This window comes from Carlito syrichta, unplaced genomic scaffold, assembly GCF_000164805.1.
Source record: "Carlito syrichta isolate Samal-C Ts95f unplaced genomic scaffold, Tarsius_syrichta-2.0.1 Scaffold314155, whole genome shotgun sequence".
Classification (NCBI taxonomy): Eukaryota; Metazoa; Chordata; class Mammalia; order Primates; family Tarsiidae; genus Carlito; species Carlito syrichta.
Window position 1 is genome coordinate 374,065 of NW_007258251.1, and position 11,524 is coordinate 385,588.

The 11,524-nt window shown below is 43.8% G+C and overlaps 1 protein-coding gene across 2 annotated transcripts in view; it reads right to left on the minus strand.

Moving 5' to 3' along the window:
- ADAM17 (ADAM metallopeptidase domain 17) overlaps positions 1-8,752 on the minus strand; it is a 59,769-nt gene extending 51,017 nt beyond the window's left edge. The window contains exon 1 of one of the 2 annotated variants that reach the window (XM_008071191.2): positions 8,441-8,752. In XM_008071191.2, the coding sequence (XP_008069382.1) occupies positions 8,441-8,537 (97 nt within the window). In that variant the 5' untranslated portion in view covers positions 8,538-8,752. The remainder of the gene's footprint in view (positions 1-8,440) is intronic. The other variant, XM_008071192.2, reaches the window with a different exon arrangement.
- Positions 8,753-11,524: the final 2,772 nt, after the last annotated feature.

An 11,524-nucleotide genomic window follows, 5' to 3' on the forward strand; every position in this document is an offset into this window, starting at 1 on the left:
TGGGACCCCCGCCATACAAAAATAAAAATAAGGTCAGGCGTGGTGGCTCAATCCTGTAATCCCAGCACTTTGGGAGGCCAAGGTGAGAGGAGTGCCTGAACCCACAGGCTCAAGAACAGCCTGGGCAACTTGGCAAGACCTCATCTGTTCAATAAATCAAAAAAATTAGCCGGGTGTAGTAGTGTGAGCCTGTAGTTCCAGCTACTTGGAAGGCTGAGGTAGAAGGATCGTCTGAGTCCAGGCAGGTAGACGCTGGGGTGACCGTGAGCATGCCACAGCACTGCAGTATGGGCAACAGAGTGATACTCTGACTCAAAATAAATACATAAATAAATATTTAGAAAATTAGATGGCATGGTGACACACACCTGTAGTCCTAGCTACTCAGGAGGCTAAGACAGGAGGATCACTTGAGCCCAGGAAGTAGAGGCTGCCAGCATGGGCAATAATGAGACCCTGTCTCTTAAAAACAAAATAAAAATAACTGGATATCTCATAATGGAGATTCTGGAGCCATCACAAACAATACAGTAAAAACAGCTCTCCCTTCAGAGCCAAACTGGAGCTTCTTACTGCTCTTGCTACTGTCTCTTCACTAGCAAGTGAAACCTCCCAGATACTTTATATTTCATTGCACTTTACTTCCAAATTTCTAACCTACCTTGCAGGCACTAAAGATACAACATAGAAAAAGAAACACATTTTTGTAGAGAGGAGGGGTCCCACTATGTTGCCCAAGCTAGTCTCAAACTCCTAGGCTCAGACAATCCTCCTGCCTTGGTCTTTCAAAGCGCTAGGATTACAGACATGAGCCACTGTACCATGCCTGAGTTCTCCAGTTATTAAAAGAGAATAAATCACAATGGAAACAAATTAAACATTTTAAAATTCATTAGAAAACTACATGAAAAATGTGATTATAAAAAAATACACCCAAAATAACCAGCTATCTCAATTTACTATAGCCTTTTCAACAGAATTTATATTTCCCCCAGTTTCCCAAGAGTTTATCCAAGTCTCTCTATAAATTTAAGTGTAAACTACCTAGCTTCTTACAGTAGAGTTTATTATTAACCCTAGACAATGCTACAAAGACAATCTTCGCTCAGTGTCTGGTCATATTGTCTCTCTTAAAAACTCCACAATGGCTGCCCATCACCCTCTAGAATGAAAGCACCTTGACTTTCTACAAGTTACTCCAGCAATCACCTTAAACAACTGAGCTTTTCTCATCTACGCTATTTACAAACACAAACTAGAAAATGACAGATACAACTTACTTGTTAGACTAGAGTACTGTATTATTTAGGTGTCCCCTATGCATCCCTCCCTGCTCTTCTCTGCCAAGTGCTAGTTTACTTTCGCCTCACTTGGCTCCTGTCGAGTGGTCCTTGATGGCCTTGCCCTTCCTCACTGCTTTTGTATCTTTTCCATCCTCCCCATCACCCCTCCTTTCTCACATACACATTCTACATTTATTTTTTTCCACCACACCTCATTTATTCGTTTATTTAGAATCACCTGCCTTGCAGGCACTAAAGACACAATATAGAAAAAGAAACACATTTCTGGTACTGTGACACTGGGGGAAAGACCATCACAGAAAAAATTATTATAAAGTGTGTCACATATCAAGACAAAGGAAGCTGCAGAAAGTTATGGAAGTACAAAGTGGAGGCATGACCCCTGCCTGGGGAGTCAAGAGTGCTTTCCCAAGAAAACAGTACTCAAGATCAAAAGGATGGCGTAGTAGCCTAAAAAAGAGAAAGAAAGGAATAGTTCTAAATAAGTCAAGAGCATAACATACTGAAGTCCACAAGAAACGCAAAATGTGATACTCCAACAAGTGAAAGCAATGCAGAGAGGCTGCAGTGCTGAACAGCACAGAGGACTAGGAGGTGTGAGGCTCAAGACACAGCTGTGGTCAGGTCGCAAGGGGTCTGGAACGAAATTAGGAATTTTGGACATTGGATAAAGGCAACAGATGTAAGTCAGAAAGTTCATGATGACTGCAGTGTGGCAAATGGGCTAGAGGAAAACAAGACTGGAACCTGGGAAATCAGCTAGTAAACTGCTAAGCAAACCAGGTGAAAATCACTAAAAAGACTCCTAGCTTTCTGGCTTGAGTACCTGGCTAGATAGGGATGCCATTCATTACAATAAAAAATACCACTAGGAGAGGTGTGAGGAGGGGCTGATGTAAGGGGACAAGTGGATGCCGAAAGGTTCTGGAGTTTTATATTGACTTGTATACAGTTTGCAACTACATTGCTCATTTACACAGCACTTCTTTTTGCATTAAGTCACCACATGTTTGCAGTTGTGCTACTGATAAGCAATACAGTGATTTTAGGGAGAGAGGGTAAATCTATGTTATCATATGATTCTCAACATTGATATCAGTGGCAAAAAGTAGCTGATCCTCCTAAACATTTTTAGAGAATGAAGAGAAAGCTAGACCTTCAGGCCTGCAACAAACTGGCCTTCTCGATATAAATACAGTGCTACCTATAGAAGATACACCTTTCACTCCACCCTTCTTTCATATCTGAATTATTCTGTCTCTGGGATAAGGTTTTATGGCCACTGGCTTTGATACAATGACCTAAAAGTATACCCAAATTTTTTTCACTAAGCTCAGAGTCAACATTTTTAACTAAAACTAATTGTTAAACTTTGTACAATTATGTATATAATTTTTTGTGTGTATAGAAACATACATACATATATCTATAGTTATACATATACAATTGTCTGAATGTATTTAGGGGCAACGTAAATAAAGTGTTCTATGAAAAGTGTCTGGAAACACTTGTGGACTTTTTACATTAATTTTTTCTTTTTGCAGAAAACTGCATTTCCTTAGAAGACAACTTGCTAGCTTACAGCAGAATCCCAGGGCACTCTGCCCACTCTCCACTGCTCTGCTGCGTGAAGTACAAAAAGTTCCCCCAAAATAGCACCATTGGCATCAGGCTCTGCTCCAACACTTCTAACAGATCTGCTGTAAAGCATTCACTGTGTCACTGCAAAAGATACAGGAGACCTGGTCTTCAGCACTCACCAAAACACAGAGGACAGGAAAGCAGACTGGCCAGGCTATGCAATAAGCACCAGGCACGGGTACATGCTTCCTTGGGACTAAGGGATGAGGAAAGGTGAGCAGTGCTCTCTGCTAGGCCAGGGATTCCATAGCCTGGGAACTAAAAATGTAATTTCATCAGTTTATCAGTAAGAAAGGATGGAGTATGAGCTGCCTCAACTAATTCCCTATCAAAAGCTCCTCACTAGGACTGGATCTTTTTTTTTTGAGTTGGAGTCTCACTCTGTCGCCCAGACTGGAGTGCAGTGGCCGCTCCAGGCCACCGCAGCCTCGACTGCTGGGCTCCGGCGATCCTTCTACCTCAGCCTTCCAAGCAGCTGGAATGACAGGAGCACGCTACCAAACCCGGCTGATTTTTGATTTATTGTAGAGGTGAGGTCTCGCCAAGTTGCCCAGGCGGGTCTCAAACCCACAGGCTCAGACAATCCACTCACCTCAGCCTCCCAAGGCGCGGGATTACAGGCTGAGCCACCGAGCACAGCTCAGGACTGGATCTTAATCTGGGCTAAGACTCCAGCAAGATCAGTAACCTGGAGGCAAGTTCAGGTTAGGCAATGAGAACACTTACACAATTCCCAACACTCCCGTCTAGTCCTAGACTAAACTTGTGTCCCATGCTCATTCTTCTAAGCAAAAGAGTAGATTATAAGTAACTTTGGACATGCTATATTTGAAGTGCCTGTTAACACTGAGGTGTTAACATCAAATGGGCAGGCTGGTTTTTTTTGTTTTTCTGGGGTTTTTTTTTTTTTTGAGTTGGAGTCTTACTCTGTTGCCCAGGCTGGAGTGCAGTGGCACGCTCATGGCCACTGCAGCCTCGACCTGTTGGTCCCTGGCGATGCTTCCGCCTCAGCCTTCCAAGTAGCTGGAACTACCATGCCCAGCTAATTTTTCTTAATTTATTGTAGAGACAAGGTCTTGCCAAGTAGCCCAGACTGGTCTTGAACCCATGAGTTCAGGCAATCTTCTCATCTCTGCCTCCCAAAGTGCTTGGATTACAGGAGTGAGCCACTGCGCTGCGCCCAGCCCAGCTTCCGAGAACAAGCCCAGGGCAGAGATACATGGTTAGTAGTTAGCAGAACACAGTCAAAAAGTAAGTGAAACCAGGGCTGTGGATAAGATGTGTCAAAGCCTATATAGCTCATGTTAAAAGAAAAAAAAAAAAAAAAGAAGGAAGTGGGGGAGGGAGGGAGATACTCATCTTCTTGGCTGACTTTAGGACTAAGAGGTATAGGTTGAATATCCCTGATCCAAAATGTTTGGGTTAGATGTTCTTCATGCTTCAGATTTTTTTGAAAATTTGAAATACCTGCATATACATAACACCATTTTTGGAATGGGATCCAAGTCTAAATACAAAATTCATTGATGTTTCATATACACCTTATACACACAGCCTAAAGGTAACTTTACACAATATTTTAAAATTAGTTTTGCATGAAACAAAGTCTGTGTACGTTGAACTATCAGAAAGCAAAGGTGTCACTATCTCAACCATCCATGTGGACAACTGGTACTTGGCATCACCATCCTTTCTGACTCTGAATTTACATGCTACCAACAAGCAATCATTTTCTTATAGTTATTCACACATACGTTCTTCACAGTAAAAAATATGGCACACTATTAATACAATGAAAAAAACAGTGTGTTGGCCGGGCTTAGTGGCTCAGTCTGTAATCCCAGCACTTTGGGAGGCCAAAGCAAGTAGATTGCCTGAGCCGGCAGGTTCGAGACCAGACTGGGCAACTTGGTGAGACCTCGTCTCTACAATAAATCAAAAAATTAGCTGGGCATGATAGCACGCACCTATAGTTCCAGCTACTTGGAAGGCTGAGGAGTAAGGATCACCTGAGCCCAGCAGGTCGATGCTGGGGTGGCTGTGAGTATGCCACTGCACTCCAGCCTGGGTGACAGAGACTCCAACTCAAAAAAAAAACCCCGTGTGTTCAGGGTAACCTGTGATGTCATGTCAGCGCTCAGAAAGTTTCAGATTGTAGAGCATTTCAGACTAGGGATGCTTAATCTGTAGATGAAAAGTCCCTCATCTCACTTTCCTACCTCAATGTCCCTCCCTTCCTACCAATCTTTCTCAGACTTTCTTCAAATTATACGTACAGCTTGTAGATTGTACACCTACTATCTCTCACAAATACAAAATAGTCAAAGATTTAAAAAATCAACCACATTTGGCCTATGCATAATGTTCTGGAAAATTCTGTGAAAGACCAAAGGATTCCTCAAGTTTCTCCATCATAGCTCTCTTCTTGACTTTTCTCCCCACTCTATTGTAGAAATACAGTTTATCCCATTGACTATGACAAAGTAGAGTTACATTAAATCTCCCCGGCTCTCCTGGAGCAGTTAGGGTGATAAAGTGTTTAGGTTTCAAAGGAATGCAGCCTATAAGCAAAATTAACAACAAAAGACAAAGCCAGATATCAAAATACTGAAAAAATAGTGCTGTCAATAATGAAATAAGTACTGTAATATGAAGATTTTCCATGCCAAAAACCTCAAGGTAAATTTCAAAATGTATGTTTCAGAGACAAACTTTCCCTCATCTGTGACCTATATTTTTTCCTTCCACCCACTATATTCTCTTTTATTAAAACACAGGGGTAAACAATTTTGAAATCAAAGTGAGACTTATACACCCCAGCTGCAACTTCAACAAGATATCATCATGACTAAGCTCATATGACCCATAACTTTCCTAAATTATGCAATGCATAACAGTTTCACTGAAGTCATAATTGGTGACCTACAGAGTACTCCAAAAGCCAGGCTTCTGTGTATTATACATTTTTTTGCCCTTCAGAAAAATGTTGTCTTGTGTTTAATCAATATTTAGTGGTGCAGCTATGGTTACATTTATAGAATAAACAAACAATAAATAATAAACCCCTGAACAGTATCCCACATCCTTATTTTAAAATTAAAAAAATAAAATAATAAACCATGCTCTTTAACTATGAAACTATTTGTTAGTCTTGATCAACTAAAGCTAAATAAAACTAGGATTAAGTTAAGCAACAAATTACATCCTGTGCTGTCAAACAAACACAAAAAGCCATCCTTTAAAGAAAAAATACCCACAAGGCAAATGTTCATCACTGTGAACTTGACAACTAACTGCATCTTTCTGAGACTCATTTTTTTCTGCCTCTTTATTAAAAAAAAAAAAGACAATGTCTAAAAGAGAAAGGTTCTCTACAATGAAAGGTTCATTTCAGTCTCTAAGTTCCTCCATCAGAAGTGTCCTTATTTTCCCCCTTCACCTACCTGAATTTAAAGTCTAGGCTCAAGTATCACCTTCTGTAACCTTCCCAGGCTGAGTTTAGTGCCCCTTACTGACAATACTGCCATAATGTGCTCTAGTACTCTCCTCCAAAAGTGACTGTTTAGCTCTCCATACATCTATTTCACTCCACCATTGGTTTCTGAAGACAGAAATCTTTGTATTTCCAATGCCACACATAATACTTGGCAGACAATATGTGTTCCTTAAATACTTGGTGAATAAATGGATAAGTCTATGTATTTTTCTGGCACTGATAGTCTGCACTTTGCAAATTAAAAAACAAAACATGGCCGGGCGCAATGGATGAAGCCTTTAATCCCAGCACTTTGGTGAGAGGACTGCCTGAGCCCACAGGGTCGAGAACAGCCTGGGCAACTTGGTAGACATCATCTCTACAATAAATTGAAAGATTAGCTGGGCATGGTAGTGCACACCTGTAGTTCCAACTACTTGGAAGGCTGAGGCGGAAGGATCGCCTGAGTCTAGCAGGTCGATGCTGGGGTGGCCGTGAGCATGCCATTGCCCTCCAGCCTAGGTGATGGAGTGAGACTCCAACTCAAAAAAAACCCAAAAAACAAAAAACCTCATGATATGCAAGTGTTGTACACTGATGTAGAAAGTAATGTTTTACTCTAAACTGTATGCTTCCTTAATGTTTATTTTTCCACCTGTGAACTCCAATATAATAACATAAGTGAAACAGCTGTGTTAGGGTAGCGCAAATATAATTCTAGTATGTTAAAATACATGTTTATTCTTTTTATTAACATTTATCCTTAAAATGAAACATATCCTTACCCTGCTGCTCCATCCTAACCACTCCTCTACTTCAAAATCTCAGCACTTTTCTTTATTAATCTAGTCATTTGTAATCATCTCAGTCTGAGACAACCACAAGGCAATTGTTCAGGTGAGAACATTCTCAACACCGCCGCCTCCCCGGAACACAGCAGACCTTTAATATTCATTAGTCAATTACAATTCCAGTCCATTAAATAAGGCAAAAAATGACAGGTAACAAACTAATGCAAAAACTTTGATGAGCCATGCGGAAAACCCACATGGTGTTTCAATCTGCATAATACTGTACACGGTCCCACGGTGGGATTTGGGGACAATACAACCATGAAAAATGACAAGGCTACCACTTAACGCTTCACTACAAATTCATCAAACTGTCTTACATCTAAACTTTTAAAAGATAAAGGACCCTAAGATACACTGGAAGATTCCACCAAACTTCACATCTCTTAATGTAGGCCCATCCTTAAAGCCCAATCTCTCTGGACAAAATAAAATTAAATAGGAACTCTCTAATTTCTGGACTCTAAACTGATCAGACTCGTCATCCCTGATCATTTCCTTCTTTAACAATGCAAGGAAAGCATTCACAGTGGCAGCATCACAAATTGGCTTGTCAGGTTTTAGCTTCCCCCACCCCCAAGCATCTCCGATAAGCTACAATTTAAATAAAACTAAGAACGTGCTTAGGAAGTTTGCAAAACGCAACTCCAAAACTCCAGTCGCCGCCTTCCAATCACATTGCTGCGTAAGAAGCTCCTACAGTAGAAATTCTAGGTTCCTCCTTAGAGAGTAAAGAGGCACTCTGGAGCTTGGGGCCCTGCCTTCGGTAAGAACACACAACACACTAGATTTGTTCGTTACCAGGGCAGAGAACTTGACCACAGCCCCCTCTCCAAACACGAGCCAGCTGCCCCCAGCCCTCCTTACCGCTTTCCCAACACACCCCACAAACACAAACCTAGGAAGCAGACCCCCTCCAAGACGCCCAGTCACTACGGGAAACCCCTCAGGTACCCCTTTCCCACTCAGGGAGACAAGCTCCTCTCCTTTATTCTTTCCCTCAACTAGGCGAGCCACACCCCCTTTCTACTTTGAAAACTTCGGGACGCGGCACATCGACCAAAACCCCGCCCCCAAACACCTGATAGATCCAGCTCCCCTGCTCTTCCCTCCAAGGAGCGCGCTCCAGGCGCCGGGCACCGGCCTAAGCCCACTCCCCGGGTCTTTACCGACTCGCTGGTGGGAATCGAAGCCCGGATCGTCTGGAGGTCGCGGCGCCAGCACGAAAGGAACCAAGCTGGTCAGGAACAGCAGACACTGCCTCATGTTCCCGGCCCAGCCACCGGCTCTCCTCTCTGGGCAGCCTTCGCCTGACGGAGGTTCGCGAAACTGCTCACATCTGGGAAGGAGGTCTGCCCGGCCTGGGCCGGCCGCTCAAACCTCTTCTCCCTCTCGCGCCGCCTCCCCGGAACACAGTAGACCTCAGCCGAGGCCCCCGGAAGCGCAAGTGGCGCTCGGAGAGACCGGCTCAGCCCGCTTCCGGCCGCCGCCGACCCCCGCACCGCCCACAGCCGGAAGCAGGGCACCGCGCGGCATGCCGGGAGGCTCGTTTGCCCCGCCCCGCGCCGCCATTTTCCCCTCCGCTGGGATTTCGTCGGCGACTGCCTGGCGTCTGGCCGCGACGTCCTTACTTGACCTAGCCGGGCCTTGCATCTGTCCCCGAGTGACCGCGGCGAGGGGAGGGGAAAGCTTGCGAGCGGGCCTCAGAGGCGTGTGCTCAGGCCGCCTCCTTTGTCTCAGTGCTCACGTCTAGTTGGGATCCTTGTTATCTTTTTAGTAAAGGGGCTGTAAAAACCGGCCCGGGGCCCGGCTTTCCCGGGTCGCACGAGAAGGCGCGCCTGCCTTGATGCCTCAAGTGCTCTGCCTGGTGCGCTCCAGTGGGAGGGCGGGAGCATGAAGCCGGCCGCAGAGTGCCGTAGGGATGAAGGCTGGGCCCCTGGAAGAGACCTCGCGGCCACGCGCCGGCTTCTGCACGACCAGCCTCCCGACGCAGATCAGGTATCTGGCTCCGCGTCTCTCAGCCGCGACGTCTGTCTGGCTTCCGTCCGTTCATTGACACGAGAAAGGATTTGAGGGAAAAAGAAACAGACGTTTCCTGAGTGTACATTTGGTCCATGGCCCCGCTGTAGGGACGGGGTCTACGGGCATTTCCAGAAACTAGAATCCTAGGACTTTATCTGTGAGTACAGAAGCTGGAGTCTTCCCATCCACTTCTTTTTTTTTGGAGTTGTGGAGTCTCACTCCGTCTCCGAAGCTGGAGTGCAGTGGCACGCTCATGGCCACTCCAATGTCAGTAGCAGGAACTACAGGCGCGCGCCACCGCGCCCGGCCTCCACCCGCTTCTTAATTTCAGTCCTATACTTGGTCCGTTTAGCTTAGACTGGACATTACCAGGGCAATTTGGTGTGCATAATTTTAGTTCTGGTTTAGTGAGCCTGTATGGTGCTGAATGAAACATTCTGAGAACGTTAGGGGTGTGTTGTTCAGCTAAAGTTTATGCAAGTAGAACATCACACGTTTTCTACTAAGAGTGAGTAGGACGGCTTGGGTTATGAAATGGTAAGTTGTTAGGACTAAAATACAAGTCCTAGTCGAGTTTCAAGGCTTCCTCCTAATAAAATATTCAAGCTGTGGTTGAAATTAATGTTCACTGTGGTATGCTCCAGTAAAATATCAGCATCTTTTTTTCAACAGTTTTCATCCATAATTCATGGCTTTGCATATTTTTGGCTTAAGTCACCCGAACCTGCTCTGAAGTATAAAATGTTCTGCTTGAACATACATTGATGGCATTTCTAATCAAAAAGCAGAATTTCACCTCTGCAAATGTACACAACTCGTTAAAAAATTATGTTCCGTAAAAATGTGTCAGTTGCATATAGTTTTTGGTATACGTTTCAAAATGCCATCCTATTTCTTCTCTGAGGATCCAGGTACCATACTCTCCAGCTTATCACTTCGGTATATTATAGATTGTATTCTTTTGGTGTCCTCCACAGCTCTTGTACAGTGCCTTGTTCATAGAAGGCACTTAGCTATCTGTTTAATGTTGTTTTAAAAACATTAAAGCTCCTGACCCATTTTCTTAGAACCAGAAGTCCTAGATTTGGACAGTCCTGACTTCAAGTAATCTTTTCAATTCACAAATTACTACCCAAATTATAAGTCCAATTTGAAGCTCATCTTTCATTTATCAGTTGTCCATGCTTTTGAGATAAAAGAGCACTACTTGGGAGAGATAAAGAGCCAGAGAAACATGATAAGGATACACTGGATACTCAGACTATTGTAGAAGTCACTAGTCTTCAAATTTTTATTTCCCTCAAAATAACTTTCTAAAAATATATACATTTTTTAATTTTTAGGTATATTTTTGAATTTTTTTCATTATAAATGCTGGTAGTTGCTAGGTTTGAAATTTCCAGCACAATGTAAATACATTTAAAATTAAAACTGCTAAGTTGGTCAGGCTCAGTGGCTCATGCCTATAATCCTAGCACATTGGGAGACGGAGGTGAGAGGATTGCCTGATTGCACAGGTTCGAGACCTCATCTCTTCAAGAAATCCAAAAATTAACGGCTTAGTGGCATGTGCCTGTACTCCCAGCTACTTGGAATGCTGAGGCAGAAGAATCACCTGAGGTGGCCATGAGCGTGACACTGTACTCCAGCCTGGGCGACAGAGTGAGACTCCAACCCAAAAAAAAAAAAAACCCCAAAAAACTACTAGGTCATTCTTTTAATAGTTTCCAGTGTAATATAAATAACTCAGATTTGGTAGCCACTGTGGTAGACAGTCTCCAAGATGGACACCAATGGTCCCTGCATTCTGATGTTCACACCATTGGATAGTCAGTTCTCTTCCACACTGACCAGGGTGGGTCTCTGTGACCAGTAGCAGGCAGCAGAAGTGATGGCATGTCACTTCAGAGATTAGTTCATAATAGACTGTCTTCCATCTCAGGTGCTTGCTTGCTCGCTCGCTCGCTTGCTTGCTCAATATTGGATCACATGCTCAAGGAATCCCGCTTTCATGTCATAAGAACACTCAGGAAAGCTATGGAGAGGACCATAGGAACAGAGGTCAGCAACCAACAGCCAGTAAGGAGCTGCCAAGGGCTGTGTATGAGCTTGGAAGGAATCCTCCAGCCCCAGGCAAGCTTTGGGATCACTGCAGCCCCTGACCTAGATGACTGACTACAACTAAACCACTCCCAGATTCATGAGCCTCAGAAACTATGAGAGGTAAATGT